General features: G+C 38.9%; 2 protein-coding genes across 2 annotated transcripts in view; both read right to left on the reverse strand.

Annotated features, from left to right (window-relative positions):
* The window catches only part of LOC114646737 (annexin A2-like), a 109,407-nt gene that overhangs the window by 83,340 nt on the left and 7,149 nt on the right, over positions 1-18,918 (reverse strand). The gene's annotated exons all lie outside the window — the stretch shown is intronic.
* msto1 (misato mitochondrial distribution and morphology regulator 1) overlaps positions 1-18,918 on the reverse strand; it is a 94,727-nt gene that overhangs the window by 15,870 nt on the left and 59,939 nt on the right. Inside the window, exons 6-7 of the mRNA XM_028795059.2 lie at positions 7,805-7,946; positions 7,605-7,722 (exon numbers count right to left, since the gene is read on the reverse strand). Of these exons, the coding sequence (XP_028650892.1) occupies positions 7,605-7,722; positions 7,805-7,946 (260 nt within the window). The remainder of the gene's footprint in view (positions 1-7,604; positions 7,723-7,804; positions 7,947-18,918) is intronic.

An 18,918-nucleotide genomic window follows, 5' to 3' on the forward strand; every position in this document is an offset into this window, starting at 1 on the left:
GGCATGTCTATGTTTTTCATGGCTGTTCAGAAATGCAAACTGACTCCCATATGTCATTAAAAATAACCAGCATGCAGGTTGTACTCCATGTGATAGTTAATGTCAGCTGTTTATTAAACTCTGATGTAAACTGTTCTTACATTGCATGTGAGCCCTGATCTGAGTCGTGATGAATGTCTGCCAGGTCCTCATAGACGGGAATCGATAATAAAGCTGTAGTGACATGTGTAGAACATGGGCTTGAGTTTTTTACCTAGAGAACATGAACAACTGCAATTGTCCCTTTATAATCTTCTGTGCTCTCAACCTCTGGAGCATCAACTACTACTTCTATGGCAGACCATGAAGTAGAAATGGTAGGCTACAACTTATGATTAACAATTTGGAATTGTTCAGAAGGATCATCAAAAGCATTGATTCCATCATACATAAATGTCTTTCAATACTCATTTTTCATGGTATTGATTCTACAATCTGCTCTGACCATTGAGGCTTGTTGCCTACCACTGCACAATAATTGCATAAAAAAAAATCTATTGTTTGAATTTTTTGGTATTGTGAAAAGATAGACAGACAGACACTTTATTAATCCCCAAAGGGAATTTCACACTATTACTCAGTAAATCAATTAAATGCTTAAAAGGATTAGAGTACGGTAATCCCTCGCTATATCGCGCTTCGCCTTTCGCAGCTTCACTCCATAGCGGATTTTATATGTAAGCATATTTAAATATATATATCGCGGATTTTTCGCTGCTTCGCAGGTTTCTGCGGACAATGGGTCTTTTAATTTCTGGTACATGCTTCCTCAGTTGGTTTGCCCAGTTGATTTCATACAAGGGACGCTATTGGCAGATGGCTGAGAAGCTACCCAGCTTACATTTCTCTTTCTCTTGTGCTGACTTTCTCTGATCCTGACGTAGGGGGATTGAGCAGGGGGGCTGTTCGCACACCTAGACGATACGGACGCTCGTCTAAAAATGCTGAAAGATTATCTTCACATTGGCTACCTTCTGTGCAGCTGCTTCCTGAAACGACATGCTGCACGGAGCTTTGCATACTTAAAAGCTTGAAGGGCACGTATTGATTTTTGATTGAAAAACAAACTCTGTCTCACTTTGTCTGCTCCTGACGGAGGGGGTGTGAGCTGCCGCCTTCAACAGCTTTGTGCCGTGGTGCTTCACATACTTAAAAGAAAAACAGCCCTATTGATCTGTTTGCTTTTCTCTCTATCTCTGTGACAGTCACTGCTCCTGACAAGCACTCCTTTGAAGAGGAAGATATGTTTGCATTCTTTTAATTGTGAGACAGAACTGTCATCTCTGTCTTGTCATGGAGCACAGTTTAAACTTTTGAAAAAGAGACAAATGTTTGTTTGCAGTGTTTGAATAAAGTTCATGTCTCTCTACAACCTCCTGTGTTTCTGCGCAAATCTGTGACCCAAGCATGACAATATAAAAATAACCATATAAACATATGGTTTCTACTTCGCGGATTTTCTTATTTCGCGGGTGGCTCTGGAACGTAACCCCCGTGATGGAGGAGGGATTACTGTATTTGAAAGTGGCTTAATTTTGGTTATACCAATACAGTTAGGTCCATAAATATTTCGACAGAGACAACTTTTTTCTAATTTTGGTTCTGTACATTGTCACAATGCATATTAAATGAAACAACTCAGATGCAGTTGAAGTGCAGACTTTCAGCTTTAATTCAGTGGGGTGAACAAAACGATTGCATAAAAATGTGAGGCAACTAAAGCATTTTTTTAACACAATCCCTTCATTTCAGGGGCTCAAAAGTAATTGGACAATTGACTCAAAGGCTATTTCATGGGCAGGTGTGGGCAAGTCCATCGTTATGTCAATATCAATTAAGCAGATAAAAGGCCTGGAGTTGATCTGAGGTGTGGTGCTTGCATGTGGAAGATTTTGCTGTGAACAGACAACATGCGGTCAAAGGAGCTCTCCATGCAGGTGAAAGAAGCCATCCTTAAGCTGCGAAAACAGAAAAAACCCATCCGAGAAATTGCTACAATATTACAAGAGAATGAAAGCAAGCACTGGTGAACTCCGCAACGCGAAAAGACCTGGACCTCCAAGGAAGACAACAGTGGTGGATGATCGCAGAATCATTTCCATGGTGAAGAGAAACCCCTTCACAAAAGTCAACCAAGTGAACAACACTCTCCAGGGGGTAGGCGTATCGATATCCAAGTCTACCATAAAGAGAAGACTGCATGAAAGTAAATACAGAGGGTGCACTGCAAGGTGCAAGCCACTCATAGGCCTCAAGAATAGAAAGGCTAGATTGGACTTTGCTTAAGAACATCTAAAAAAGCCAGCACAGTTCTGGAAAAACATTCTTTGGACAGATGAAACCAAGATCAACCTCTACCAGAATGATGGCAAGAAAAAAGTATGGAGAAGGCGTAGAACAGCTCATTATCCAAAGCATACCACATCATCTGTAAAACACGGTGGAGGCAGTGTGATGGCTTGGGCGTGCATGGCTGCCAGTGGCACTGGGACACTAGTGTTTATTGATGATGTGACACAGGACAGAAGCAGCCGAATGAATTCTGAAGTGTTCAGAGACATACTGTCTGCTCAAATCCAGCTAAATGTAGTCAAATTGATTGGGCGGCATTTCATGATACAGATGGACAATGACCTAAAACGTACAGCCAAAGCAACCCAAGAGTTTATTAAAGCAAAGAAGTGGAAAATTCTTGAATGGCCAAGTCAGTCACCTGATCTTAACCCAATTGAGCATGCATTTCACTTGTTGAAGACTAAACTTCAGACAGAAAGGCCCACAAACAAACAGCAACTGAAAGCCGCTGCAGTAAAGGCCTGGCAGAGCATTATAAGGAGAAAATCCAGCATCTGGTGACGTCCATGAGTTCAAGACTTCAGGCTGTCATTGCCAGCAAAGGGTTTTCAACCAAGTATTAGAAATGAAAATTTTATTTCCAGTTATTTAATTTGTCCAATTACTTTTGAGCCCCTGAAATGAAGGGATTGTATTAAAAAAATGCTTTAGTTGCCTCACATTTTTATGCAATCGTTTTGTTCACCCCACTGAATTAAAGTTGAAAGTCTGCACTTCAACTGCATCTGAGTTGTTTCGTTTAAAATTCATTGTGGTAATGTACAGAACCAAAAGTAGAAAAAAGTTGTCTCTGTCCAAATATTTATGGACCTAACTGTATGTCTGTAAATGTGTGTTTTGTAGGTAACATCTTCATGTTTTATATTAGAAAGTAATGCATTTCTGAATGTGTGTACTAAATAGTTTTTTCTCTTTTTCTGTCTTCTCAAACAGCATTCTTTGGCCAATACAAATACTGTACAATAGTTCCAAAGAGGGCCTACCAGAAGCTTAACAGGTCCAGAATGAGAATGTTCATGCAGGACTTGATGTTTTAGTTTTTTCCAGGGAAATATTGATGGAATCAACTCTAACAGGGAAATACTTAAAAGGAGCAAATACTGCGTACTCACATGCATACAGATTTTATCTCCCTCGTTGGAACTATACTATGTTGTTGGTTAAGATGTTGTTGTTGGGTGTAAGCCAACAAACCAATCAGAGTAAATGTCAGGATTAACTGAGCACTGTTATGTAAATATGGACATCTGCCTTTATTTCTTTGACCATTCTGTAACAGACTGCAGTGATGAATTGTTTAGTATTTGCGGAGGTCAAGTAAAAGATGCAATGGACAAGTTTCTTCCTTCCTGTTCCTGACTCAAAGCGGTTTTATCAAACTTGTCCTAACAGAGGATAAGTTTCTTTCTTTAATATGTCAGTTTCTTCTACATTTTTTGATTTCTACCACAATACACACTCACACCCCGACCACACACTAGGGCCTATTTAGGAGCGCCAATTTACTTAACCTGCATGTCTTTGGACTGTGGGAGGCAGCAAGTTGATATTTCTTTACAAATATTCTGCCATATTTTTTGTTATGAAATGATATATCCACTAAAGGTAAGAATACACCAACTCCTGAAACTTACGCTACTGCTTAAATAAGTCACAAGCACGTGATTTTTAGAGATGTGCTGAATTCAACTGTTCTGAGCTCACTAATATGATGTAATAGATATACAGGCAGCTAAACTCCTCCCTTTATCAACATAACAACTTGGAGACTGGCTTGACATGAGGTGTACAAATACCCAGTTTGTTAACAAAGAGCAGAGGCCTCATGTATAAATGGTACGTACGCACAAATATTTTGCGTATGCCCGTATCCACACTCACTAAACTTATAAAAACTAAACTTGGCGTAAAGCCATGCACATTTTCACAGTAGGGTCCCCCCTTGCACACACATTTTTCTGCTCGGTTTTGCAAACTGGAGGCACTCTGCATCAAAGCAGTGCTACTGTTTCTGTGGTCTGTTTTTCTTTATTAGATTCACATCTATGATGTGGGTTTTATCAAATGTACCAAAACTGATTGCATATTGTTTACAAATTTAATTCACTTGATTGTAATCATTCTACAGTGCATCCGGAAAGTATTCACAGCGCATCACTTTTTCCACATTTTGTTATGTTACAGCCTTATTCTAAAATGGATTAAATTCATTTTTTTCCTCAGAATTCTACACACAACACCCCATAATGACAATGTGAAAAAAAGTTTACTTGAGGTTTTTGCAAATTTATTAAAAATAAAAAAACTGAGAAATCACATGTACAGAAGTATTCACAGCCTTTGCTCAATACTTTGTCGATGCACCTTTGGCAGCAATTACAGCCTCAAGTCTTTTTGAATATGATGCCACAAGCTTGGCACACCTATCCTTGGCCAGTTTCACCCATTCCTCTTTGCAGCACCTCTCAAGCTGCATCAGGTTGGATGTGAAGCATTGGTGCACAGCCATTTTAAGATCTCTCCAGAGATGTTCAATCGGATTCAAATCTGGGCTCTGACTGGGCCACTCAAGGACATTCACAGAGTTGTCCTGAAGCCACTCCTTTGATATCTTGGCTGTGTGCTTAGGGTCGTTGTCCTGCTGAAAGATGAACCGTTGCCCCAGTCTGAGGTCAAGAGCGCTCTGGAGCAGGTTTTCATCCAGGATGTCTCTGTACATTGCTGGAGTCATCTTTCCCTTTATCCTGACTAGTCTCCCAGTCCCTGTCGCTGAAAAACATCCCCACAGCATGATGCTGCCACCACCATGCTTCAAGGGATGGTATTGGCCTGGTGATGAGCGGTGCCTGGTTTCCTCCAAACATGACGCCTGGCATTCACACCAAAGAGTTCAATCTTTGTCTCATCAGACCAGAGAATTTTCTTTCTCATGGTCTGAGAGTCCTTCAGGTGCCTTTTGGCAAACTCCAGGCGGGCTGCCATGTGCCTTTTACTAAGGAGTGGCTTCCGTCTGGCCACTCTACCATACAGGCCTGATTGGTGGATTGCTGCAGAGATGGTTGTCCTTCTGGAAGGTTCTCCTCTCTCCACAGAGGACCTCTGGAGCTCTGACAGAGTAACCATCGGGTTCTTGGTCACCTCCCTGACTAAGGCCCTTCTCCCCCGATCGCTCAGTTTAGATGGCCGGCCAGCTCTAAGAAGAGTCCTGGTGGTTTCGAACTTCTTCCACTTACGTGTGCCTTTCCAAATCATGTCCAAATCAACTGAATTTACCACAGGTGGACTTCAATTAAGCTGCAGAAACATCTCAAGGATGATCAGGGGAAACAGGATGCACCTGAGCTCAATTTTGAGCTTCATGGCAAAGGCTGTGAATACTTATGTACATGTGCTTTCTCATTTTTTTTATTTTTAATAAATTTGCAAAAATCTCAAGTAAACTTTTTTCACGTTGTCATTATGGGGTATTGTGTGTAGAATTCTGAGGAAAAAAATGAATTCAATCCATTTTGGAATAAGGCTGTAACATAACAAAATGTGGAAAAAGTGATGCGCTGTGAATACTTTCCGGATGCACTGTATAACAATACAATGGTGCACGGAATGGCCAAACTATTCCAACTACTATGGCTGCTTCAGCATTGTCAGAAGACATTGAAAATGGAAGAGAGAGCATATTTACAGATGATGATGACTAGCTTGTCAATTTTGACTTCCAAGAGCTATCTTCTTGGAGCTGTGTGTACCAGCTTTACAAAGGCTGACTTTAAGGAATTGTGCTCTACCTGCTCCTTTGCAAGTTCTGCCCACTCTCAGGTTTTTAGCCACAGGAGCTTTTCAACATGACCTTACCAACAATCGGGTATTTCACAAACATCACAGGGTCTCGAGATGCTAGCTGTATAGGATGGTATTATCTACTTATCATCCCGATAGATAAGATTTCCTTATACTGTGGTTGAACTGGAAATCATAAAAGTGCAATTCGTAGCAACATCCGGTTTTCTAAATGTAATTGGAGCGGTCAACTGCACACACATTGCTATTGCAACAGTGCTGGACAACTTCAACATCAGCCAGGGATGAATCATCAAAAGAATGACCTGCCATTACATCATATATAGCTGGAGAACTGATAAAAACAGCAGCTATGCACAGTTGCAGGTGCTTCTTCCAACTAGTGAGGCAAAAGGCAAGCAGTCCTTTTAAGGATAGCAAGTCATCTCAAAGTAAAGAGCAGAGAATCAATCCATTGTGGTGCTTGGTGCCATCACTACACTATAAAGGCACCTTCAGAGAATTAATTTGTTTATGTAAATAGAAAACATTTCCACTCTATTGCTGCTGTATAGTGCAGAGAAAGTGTGTCGCAGTGTGCAAGTATGTACCTGAAGAGTTGCACTATGATGAACCCACAAAATTATCAGCCAAGTCGGGCAGCATTTACCATACAGTTTCAAGAAAACAACTAAATTTCAATTGAGTCAAGATATAGATGAAAATAAGGAACTCAAAATAGTATCTTAGATTTTGAACACAACATTTATAATGGGAGTTTATCTTGCCAAGGTGATGCAAGGTCACAGCATCATTAAAACTATTTAATATGATATTCTTAAATCCAGAACTGTTCAAAAGGTGCTCTTCCGAACAAAATTACATCTTTATCATGCCATCTGAATCAATGAGAATGGGAAAATGTCATCACAAACAACAGTATCTTACTCACCAAACAGGACAGCCATCAAACATTTCACTGTTTAAGGAGTTCTTCAAAGAACAGTATGTCAGAACCAATTCAAGTTGACCAAAATTACTGATCAGCTTTATAAAGAATTGTTTACTTTCAATTATTGTTACTTAATATGGGCAGGTGGGTAACTGGATCAGGGTATGTCATGTCATATTAGAAGTTTTTTTTCAATTCCTTTTTTGTTTACTATTGATATTTGATCATGGCTGAGGTCCGAAGATCAGCAGTGCATACATATGTTAAATTATAATAACTTCAAAAGGGTTTTAAGCACTTTTTAAATGTATTGACAAGAAGATAAAATGCAGTAAGTCAGAAAAAAAGGTTTTGACAATGTAAGAAACAGTGTTAAATTAAAATAAGAAGTTTGAATAATTTAAATTCTATTGTGTGAAGACTTTGTTTTAGCAGAATTAGAATCTACATTTAGACATACACAACAAAATTAAGCATTCACCTGCAGATAGTCACACTCTTCAACAAAGAAGTGCAATTTGTCTTCAAGATCATCAAGGAATGAGTTTTCTTTCAACAGAGATTCACCTTGGCCAAAGGCTTCCAAACGATCACATTCTCTGAAACACATAGATACACTGTGAAAACGTAAAGAAAAACAATAGTAGTGCAGTAAAAAGTTTGGAAAAATTCCATTCTTACCCCTCGTAGCTATACTGGTTCACAATAGAGATGGTTTTAGGATGCAGATGAACTCTCAGAAAATCAGACCAGACTCTAACACTGCTCTCAAGATTGTATGCTTTACGACTATGCTCCAGTTGACCATTCACCGTGTTAGGGACTGAAAGAGATGAATTAGGAAACATGTACTTCCCTCCTCTGACCTAAAACAAACCCCAGTGCCAAAGCCATTGGATAAGGAATAGAATCAACAAATTGACTAATGCACCGGATAGGAAATGGCTATGTGAACAAAAAGAAGCAGTTTATCTAAGACAGTTCATACTTTAGACATTTATTATTGCATATATTAATGCAAACACACTGTCCTGATAAAAGTATTCAGACACGATTAAACTTTGAAAGGTACTCTGTATTAGGGTTGTGATCTAACTTGAATACTGAGATATGAGTATTTCATGTTAAATACAATTATCAGTCACAACATTAAAACCACTGTTCAGTGAAGTAAATAAACATTCATCATCTTGTTACAATGGCACCTGTCAAAGGGTTCTATATACTAGACATCAAGTGAAAAGTCAGTTCTTGAAGGTGATGTGTTGGAAGCAGGAAAAATAGGCAAGCGTAAGGATCTGATTGACTTGACAAGGGCCAAAATGTGATGGCTATATGACTAGATCAGACCATCTCCAAAATGGCAGGTCTTGTGGGGTGTTCCCAGTATGCAGTGGTTAATATCTACCAAAAGTGGTCCAAGGTAGAACAACTGGTGATCCAGCAACAGGGAAGTTGAGTGCCCAAGGCTCACTGATGCTCATGGAAGAGCTACTGTGGCACTAAATTCACTAAACTAAATTCAATGCGTCTTTTTTTTGAGGAATTCTCTGATTTAATGTCAATTTTAATTACGAACTATGACACACTCTTAATAGTCGGCGACTTTAATTTTCATATATATAATCAGTGTGACCAAAAAGTAAAATAATTTATGAACCTCCTGGACTCTTTTGATTTGAGACAGCTCGTTAATCAGCCTACACATAAAGCAGGTCATACGTTAGACTTAGTGATTACTAAAGGACTAAAAGTTGATATAAAGCAGGTAATTGATACGGGTCTATCAGACCTTTTCTTCTACTTTTCAATACAGAAATAATGATAGAAAACACTCATGAGAAGAATATTGTTAAAAAACGCTTCTTTGACTCATCAGCAGCTTTAAAACTTACAAACATTCTAAGCAATCAGTCAGTTTATAGTGCCAACTATAATAGCGAGGATAATGTAAATAGTAAGGTGGAAAGATTTAATACAAAGGTGAGAGCTGCTGTTGACATAGTTGCACCTGAAAAGACAGTTAAAAAATTTTCTAGCATTGTTATACCATGGAAGACCCAAAGAGTGTCTGATTTAAAGAGAACATGCTGTAGAGCTGAGCGTAAATGGAGGAAGACTAAACTAACTATCCACTATGAAATATTAAAAGTTAAAATAACAGAATACAATAACACAGTCCGTCTTCAGAGGCACTGCTATTTCTCTAAGACTATAAATAACAATGCTAGTAATCCCAGAGTCTTATTCTCAACGATTGATCGCCTGTTAAACCCAGGTAACTCAAAGGAATGCCTCCTAAGTACTTCCAGTAAAACCTGTGAGGCTATCGCTGTATTTTTCAATCAAAAAATTAATGATATTAGAAATAACATAGTATATCTCCCCAACACTAAGGATCCTCCTAAACCCCAGTATTCCATTATAAACAAATTAAACTCTTTCACTAGGATAGATTTACCTGATTTACATAAAATACTTTCTCAAATGAAACCCTCCACTTGTGTCCTTGACCCAATACCAACAAATTTTTTCAAAGAAGTATCGGGCGTACTAATTGATAATGTTCTTGACATAGTAAATTCGTCATTAGATACGGGGGTCTTCCCAGACTGTCTTAAGACTGCTGTAGTTAAACCCCTACTTAAGAAAAATAATCTCGACCCCTCTGCTCTTGAAAACTTTAGACCCATCTCTAACCTGCCTTTCTTAAGTAAAATTCTAGAGAAGGCAGTCTTTATGCAGTTAAATGAGCACCTCAATAAACATGCTATTCTTGATAAATTTCAGTCAGGTTTTAGAACAAATCACAGCACAGAAACTGCACTCGTTAAAGTAGTAAATGATTTGCGGGTAAATGCAGACAGAGGTCATTTATCTGTTCTCATTCTCTTAGATCTGAGTGCCGCATTTGACACCATTGATCATAATATTCTGAGAAATCGCCTTAGTCAATGGGTGGGCCTCTCTGGCAGCGTCTTAAATTGGTTTGAATCCTACCTGGCAGGGAGAAAATTCTTTGTTAGTTGTGGTAATTACAACTCAATGACACATGATATCCTATATGGTGTTCCACAAGGCTCTATCCTGGGTCCGCTGCTCTTCTCAATCTACATGCTTCCATTAGGTCAGATTATCTCAGGGCACAACGTGAGCTACCACAGCTATGCTGATGACACACAGCTGTATTTATCAATTGCACCTGATGACCCCGATTCTCTTGATTCACTAACACAATGTCTAACTTGTATCTCAGAATGGATGAATAGTAACTTTCTCAAATTAAATAAAGAGAAAACTGAAATCTTAGTGATTGGCAATAATGGATACAATGAGGCTATCCATATTACTAACCGAGAATGGTAAACCGGATGGCATGGACGCAGGCACACGGCGAAAACCGGATGGCATGGACGCAGGTACACGGTGATGGGACCATGAGACATACTGCGCAGGCGCGTACAGCGCGCGTCTCATAAACCGCAAGCGAAGGCGTATCCACTGCGAACGAAGGAGTCACGGCCCAAACATGAAAGAGCTCAACTGACGTGAATTAGAAATGAAGCAACAACGCGCCCATAGCTAACGACTAACGACACATCCACACAAAAAAGAGGATTCTGCGCTGCAGCCCAGATTCAAACGGAAGAGGCTACGGAGGCCCCACAGGTCCACAAAGATAGTACGGAAGGCAAAGGCGCCTACACAGCATAGTGAAACCCGACGTAGTACGGAAGGCGCAGGTGTCACCACCATATTGTGAGTGGCACTACTGCGGAGTGAAGTTAGGAATAATATGCTGCTTGGGATTGTACAAACCAGCTCGACTAATGGAGCTACAAACACAAGCCCGTATGGATAAAGAAAATAAACGTGGGCGCCTACTACGCGCGTCTGAAACCACAGAAGCAAAACTGTCTCGGCTCCAGAACCAAACAGCTCGACTTGAGCTACAAAAACGCGCCAGCATGGACAAATACAATGAACACAGGCGCCTACAACGCGCATCTGAAACTGCGGAAGCAAAGCAGGCACGGGGGGTTGGCGAGCGAAGCCCCCTAGTTAGAAATAAACTGGATGCATTAGGATTAAAAGTCAAAACGGAAGTAAAAATCTTAGGGGTAACTGTTGACTGTAATCTAAATTTTAAATCGCATATTAATCAGATCACTAGGACAGCATTTTTTCACTTAAGAAACATAGCAAAAGTTAGACCTCTTATATCATTGAAAGATGCTGAGAAATTAGTTCACACGTTTGTTTTCAGTCGACTAGATTACTGTAATGTACTCCTCTCAGGTCTACCCAAAAAAGACATCAATCGTTTGCAACTAGTGCTGAATGAAGCTGCTAGAATCCTTACCAGGAAAAGAAAATCCAAGCACATCTCTCCAGTTTTGATTTCACTACACTGGTTACCTGTGTAATTCAGGATTGACTTTAAAATTCTGCTTATGGTTTATAAAGCCTTAAATAATCTCGCCCCATCTTATATATCGGAATGTCTGACGTCTTGTATTCCAAATCGCAACCTCAGATCCTCAACTGAGTGTCTCCTTAGAATTCCAAGAGCAAAACTTAAAAGAAGTGGTGAGGCGGCCTTCTGCTGTTATGCAGCTAAAATCTGGAATAGCCTGCCAGTAGGAATTCGCCAGGCTAATACAGTGGAGCACTTTAAAAAACTGCTGAAAACACATTACTTTTACATGGCCTTCTCATAACTTCAATGTAATTTAAATCCTGATACTCTGTATATCCAATTCATTATAATAGCTATTCATGGTGGCTCTAAAATCTGTATTAACTCCTACTCTCTCTTCTGTTTCCTTTTCCAGTGTCCTTTTGGTGGTGGCTTGTGCCACCACCATCTACTCAAAGCACCATAATGTTCCAACAATGATGGATGGATTAAAAGCCAGAAGTCTGTATGACCATCAGCATCAAGTGACTCTGTGAGAACCCTAACTACAAAGAGGACTATTTCATTTATGTTAGGTAGAATGCCCAGAGGGGACTGGGTGGTCTCGTGGCCTGGAACCCCTACAGATTTTATTTTTGTTTTTTTTTGTTTTTTCTGTCCACCCTGGCCAACGGACCTTACTCCTTTTCTATGTTAACGAATGTTGTCTTATTTTAATTTCTTATTTTGCCTTTTATTTTTCTTTTCTTCATTATGTAAAGCACTTTGAGCTACTTATTGTATGAAAATGTGCTATATAAATAAATGTTGTTGTTGTTGTAACTGCTGAAAAACTGAATGCTGGCCATGATACAAAGGTGTCAGAACACAGTACATTGTGTATGGGGCTGCACAGACACAGACTGGTCAGATTTCCCATGCTGACCCCTGTCATCCCACCCCACCCCAACCCAACCCAAAGCACCTACAATGGGCATGCAAGTGTCAGAATTGGACCACTGATGGAAAGAAGAAGGTGTGATGGTCTGATGAATCACGTTTTCATTTACATCATGTGGCTGGCCTGGTGCATGTGTATCATTTATCTGGGGAAGAGATAGCAGCAGGATGCACTATGGAAAGATGGCAAGCCGCCAAAGGTGGTGCGTTGCTCTGGAAAAAGTTCTGCTGGGAAACCTTGGGTCCTGGAATTCATGTGGATGTCACGAAGCACCTAACTAAAGACTGTTGCAGAACACATACAGTACATCTGGAAAGTATTCACAGCGCATCACTTTTTCCACATTTTGTTATGTTACAGCTTTATTCCAAAATGGATTAAATTCATTTTTTTCCTCAGAATTCTACACACAACACCCCATAATGACAATGTGAAAAAAGTTTACTTGAGGTTTTTACAAATTTATTAAAAATAAAAAAACTGAGAAATCACATGTACATAAGTATTCATAGCCTTTGCTCAATACTTTGTCGATACACCTTTGGCAGCAATTACAGCCTCAAGTCTTTTTGAATATGATGCCACAAGCTTGGCACACCTATCCTTGGCCAGTTTCGCCCACCTCCCTGACTAAGGCCCTTCTCCCCCGATCGCTCAGTTTAGATGGCCAGCCAGCTCTAAGAAGAGTCCTGGTGGTCTCGAACTTCTTCCACTTACGGATGATGGAGGCCACTGTGCTCATTGGGACCTTCAAAGCAGCAGAAATTTTTCTGTAACCCTCCCCAGATTTGTGCCTCGAGACAATCCTGTCTTGGAGGTCTACAGACAATTCCTTTGATTTCATGCTTGGTTTGTGCTCTGACATGAACCGTCAACTGTGGGACCTTATATAGACAGGTGTGTGCCTTTCCAAATCATGTCCAAAGCAACTGAATTCACCACAGGTGGACTCCAATTAAGCTGCAGAAACATCTCAAGGATGATCAGGGGAAACAGGATGCACCTGAGCTCAATTTTGAGCTTCATGGCAAAGGCTGTGAATACTTATGTACATGTGCTTTCTCAATTTTTTTATTTTTAATAAATTTGCAAAAATCTCAAGTAAACTTTTTTCACGTTGTCATTATGGGGTGTTGTGTGTAGAATTCTGAGGAAAAAAATGAATTTAATCCATTTTGGAATAAGGCTGTAACATAACAAAATGTGGAAAAAGTGATGCGCTGTGAATACTTTCCGGATGCACTGTACATCCCTTCATGGAAATGTTATTTCCTTATGGCAGTAGCCTCTTTCAGAAGGATAATGTTCCTTTCCAAACTGTAAAAATTGTTCTGAAATGGTTTGAGGGATATGACAAAAGTTCAAGGTGTTCAAAATTCCCCAGATGAGCATCTGTGGGAAGTGTTGGAAAAACAAGTCTCATGATCCATGGGGGCTGCACCTCACAACTTACAGGACTTCAATGATCTGCTGCTAAAGTCTTGTCACTAGAGACCACAGGAAACCTTCAGAGGTCTTGTGGTGCCCATGCCTTGAAAACAGCACAAGTGGGACCTACACAATATTGGGCAGGTGGTTTTAACGTTGTGGCTAATTAGTGTATATTGGTTTAAATACTGGATATTCAAAAGCAAATTAATTCTGGAATCTACTTGTACATTTCCATGTTAACAAAAAACCCAGTTAACCACTGGTAAAAAGTACTACCCTCTCTCCTTTTCCCTTTAATACTTATTTTATTAACATTTTTGCTAGCAGAGATTCTTTACTGCTCAGGCTAGACTTGAATTTTATATGGAGTGAACTGTAGTTGGCCAGGAATGGGGTATAATTCCATGTTCTGCAACGTATGAAGTCCTTATAGTTCAAGTGAAGTCACTTGAATGATGGCTGTCAACACTGAGGTTCTCAGACAAAAATGACACAAATCTGTTAAAAACACACCAATTTACAAAACATCTTGGACTAGTCAAGCTTTACTAATCTTCCAATGTCCTCCTGGATATACAGCTATGACACTCTCAACCAAGACTAATTTTGTTAAACCACTGTTACTTGTCTAGCCTTGGGACTAACTGTAGCACTAAGCTTGTTATACTCTACTTTTGTTCTATGCAATGTGTTAACTTTATAATGTAAAAGTATTTTATATATAAAGATTTTTCTAAAGCATCTGGGTTAACGGTATCTGCTAAACATTAATGCTGAATCAATATATACTATAACAATACATTAAAGATACCCCAATTTAGATCTATATAAGAAAACCAAAGATACTGCATTTGAACCTCTAGGCAATACCTTGAAAAGCATGGCGCCAGGAAAAAAAAAAAAAGATTAGCAATATTTGATATTATAATAATATTATTCTACAACATTGACGTTTTATAAAGTAGATGCCATTGCATTGTATTAAAATAAGGAGCCCCCATAATACTGTATATGTGGACTCTGATGTGGTGATACATATGTTAGTTAAATTATTGTGAATTCTGAATGAGTGCTCTGCAATGAAAATGCTTTTCTTCTTTTTCTTTTTTAAACAGCAATGATATTTTGCTCCAAATCTTGCAAATACTGATGTTAATTGTTCATTAATCAGGTACAGTGGTGTGAAAAACTATTTGCCCCCTTCCTGATTTCTTATTCTTTTGCATGTTTGTCACACAAAATGTTTCTGATCATCAAACACATTTAACCATTAGTCAAATATAACACAAGTAAACACAAAATGCAGTTTGTAAATGGTGGTTTTTATTATTTAGGGAGAAAAAAAAATCCAAACCTACATGGCCCTGTGTGAAAAAGTAATTGCCCCCTGAACCTAATAACTGGTTGGGCCACCCTTAGCAGCAATAACTGCAATCAAGCGTTTGCGATAACTTAAGCAATGAGTCTTTTACAGCGCTCTGGAGGAATTTTGGCCCACTCATCTTTGCAAAATTGTTGTAATTCAGCTTTATTTGAGGGTTTTCTAGCATGAACCGCCTTTTTAAGGTCATGCCATAGCATCTCAATTGGATTCAGGTCAGGACTTTGACTAGGCCACTCCAAAGTCTTCATTTTGTTTTTCTTCAGCCATTCAGAGGTGGATTTGCTGGTGTGTTTTGGGTCATTGTCCTGTTGCAGCACCCAAGATCGCTTCAGCTTGAGTTGACGAACAGATGGCCAGACATTCTCCTTCAGGATTTTTTGGTAGACAGTAGAATTCATGGTTCCATCTATCACAGCAAGCCTTCCAGGTCCTGAAGCAGCAAAACAACCCCAGACCATCACACTACCACCACCATATTTTACTGTTGGTATGATGTTCTTTTTCTGAAATGCTGTGTTCCTTTTACGCCAGATGTAACGGGACATTTGCCTTCCAAACAGTTCAACTTTTGACTCATCAGTCCACAAGGTATTTTCCCAAAAGTCTTGGCAATCATTGAGATGTTTCTTAGCAAAATTGAGACGAGCCCTAATGTTCTTTTTGCTTAACAGTGGTTTGCGTCTTGGAAATCTGCCATGCAGGCCGTTTTTGCCCAGTCTCTTTCTTATGGTGGAGTCGTGAACACTGACCTTAATTGAGGCAAGTGAGGCCTGCAGTTCTTTAGACGTTGTCCTGGGGTCTTTTGTGACCTCTCGGATGAGTCGTCTCTGCGCTCTTGGGGTAATTTTGGTCGGCCGGCCACTCCTGGGAAGGTTCACCACTGTTCCATGTTTTTGCCATTTGTGGATAATGGCTCTCACTGTGGTTCGCTGGAGTCCCAAAGCTTTAGAAATGGCTTTATAACCTTTACCAGACTGATAGATCTCAATTACTTCTGTTCTCATTTGTTCCTGAATTTCTTTGGATCTTGGCATGATGTCTAGCTTTTGAGGTGCTATTGGTCTACTTCTCTGTGTCAGGCAGCTCCTATTTAAGTGATTTCTTGATTGAAACAGGTGTGGCAGTAATCAGGCCTGGGGGTGGCTACGGAAATTGAACTCAGGTGTGATACACCACAGTTAGGTTATTTTTTAACAAGGGGGCAATTACTTTTTCACACAGGGCCATGTAGGTTTGGATTTTTTTTCTCCCTAAATAATAAAAACCATCATTTAAAAACTGCATTTTGTGTTTACTTGTGTTATATTTGACTAATGGTTAAATGTGTTTGATGATCAGAAACATTTTGTGTGACAAACATGCAAAAGAATAAGAAATCAGGAAGGGGGCAAATAGTTTTTCACACCACTGTATTTCTTCTTAAATGTCATTCCATGCTTATGCATATAATATGAAGTCACTATGTAGATGTTCTTCAAACAAAGTGCTCCTGAAATTTGTCACATTATATTAATGTTCTCTAAGCTTGATTATCTCTAAAAAAAACAAAACACCACTTTAAATATATCAGTGCATGCTAATTCAGTTAAGATAAAATTGGTATCAGAATGAATCAGGGCATTGTGAAATAGAATCAAATAGAATTGGGACATCAGTGCTAATATCCAGCTCTAGTGAGGACTATGTGTTTAACAAGGATTGTTTTGCACAGCAAGTGTGTCCTTGTTGATCTGGCGAGAACACAGTTCTCTAAGATTTTTATGCCACTTCAGTATTGAGATGCATATTCCTGTCACTTATTAATTTACTTCTGTCCACCTCACATTTTTGTAGCTTTTGTATTAAAGATTCTATCTTTGAGTCTAGTACTCATTTGGTATTTGTAAAAAGCCTAAGATGGAGTGCTTTGGGGTCAAAACCAGAACAATACAAGAACCAACTAGTAGTATTGATTCATCCATACCTGCCACTTCCTTTACGCACATTAGGCACTGTGCATGGGGCCCATGATCAGAGGACAAATATAGTGGAGCCTGTTGTAGATTTGCAGACCTCTGTAATTGAGGAGCTCTGCTGGACAGTCAATTGTATTCCACATTTTTGTCTCTTGGTTTATCTGTCTTAAGTCAGATGAATCCTAATCTTTTACCATAGTGTAACTGGGCATATTGCATAACATCACTGAAAAATAATCTAAAGCAACAACCTCTTCAAAGGAGCGGAGGTCTGGAGATCCAAAACGAGCAGACTGATGGCCTATTTTTTGCAGAAAATACTTCCCATACTGGCTTACTAGTTACAAAAAGACCAATCAGCTTAGATGAACTTCAATTGTTGGTTAGTTATTGGCCGCTAACTTTATTGATTTAGTTAATGCCTTATTGATAGCTGCTGTCACGGGAAAGACAAAATTAAGTTTAGATTAATTCATAAGTGTAAATGATATATTCACATCTTCATTTTTTAAATATCAAAATATTCAGCTTTATTTGACCCTGTATTTACTGCATTAAGATTAGTAGTAGTAGTCGCTGTGTTTTATATTTTTATCGTATTGGTAGTAGTAGTAGTAGTAGTATTAAAATAGCTTTTGTTGTTGTATTAAGTCACAAGTGATACTGTTGGCTATATGAAGTAACAAAGAATAACATCACATTGATGCTCCAAGAAGATTTTGCCTAAAGCCCCAGTTTGGCTAGGGGTAGAATTTGATGCATCCATAGCTTAAATTCACTTCCACTAATTCCACTAACCACTTCCAAATGTTAATCAAAACAAAGATACTCTCCTCCACTTCTATTGGTAAACTTTGTTAACCACTAAAATGATATAATATCCAGTGCCTTCAGTGTTTCTTGATCAATTTAATACATCTCTGCAAAAAAACTGATCCCACTAAACAAGATTTTTTTGTGCTGCAGTACCCCTACGAAGTAGTGCATGTACATTCCCTCTCGCAACAAGAAATAATAATTAAGGAAAAGCCTAGGGGACCACTCCTAGTCATGAAATTGCTATTAGAAGTTCTTCAAGGTTACACAAAAGCCATTTTACCTGGTTTCATCAAACTCTTCCTACATTCAGATCTCTTCTTCAACCACTGTCACATCAGTAGCTTTCCCGGCTAGATTCTATCCTGCCGATCCTCAACAATCACGCATTTAACTTTCACACACCTTTATTAGTAACATCATTTTTACTTTTGTGGGATATGCCATGTAGAGGAAAAAAAAAAATACAGGAGGCACGATGTGGGCAAGTTTGGGGAGCAGCTAGTCAGTGATATTTCAGTTCTGATATTAATTGTAGTTTTAGTTTTTATTTTATAAAATTTATTTTTATTTTTATTTCATTCTAGTTTTCAATGGAGTCAACCATTTTTATTTTTATTTAGTTCTGCGTTTAAAATTTTAGTTTTTATTTTATTTAGTTCTGGTTTTTACATAATATTAGTACAATTTTAGTTTTTCTCTGTTGCAAGACCACAAATGCTGGCCTACACATATTTCAATGCAAGTTATCTTTCAGTCAATTTCACAATTCATACTCATTCAATACAAATGAAAGTATACAGTGGTGTACAAAAAAATGGATTTCTATTTTGACCTTAATTGAAATAT

This window comes from Erpetoichthys calabaricus, chromosome 2, assembly GCF_900747795.2.
Source record: "Erpetoichthys calabaricus chromosome 2, fErpCal1.3, whole genome shotgun sequence".
NCBI lineage: Eukaryota > Metazoa > Chordata > Cladistia > Polypteriformes > Polypteridae > Erpetoichthys > Erpetoichthys calabaricus.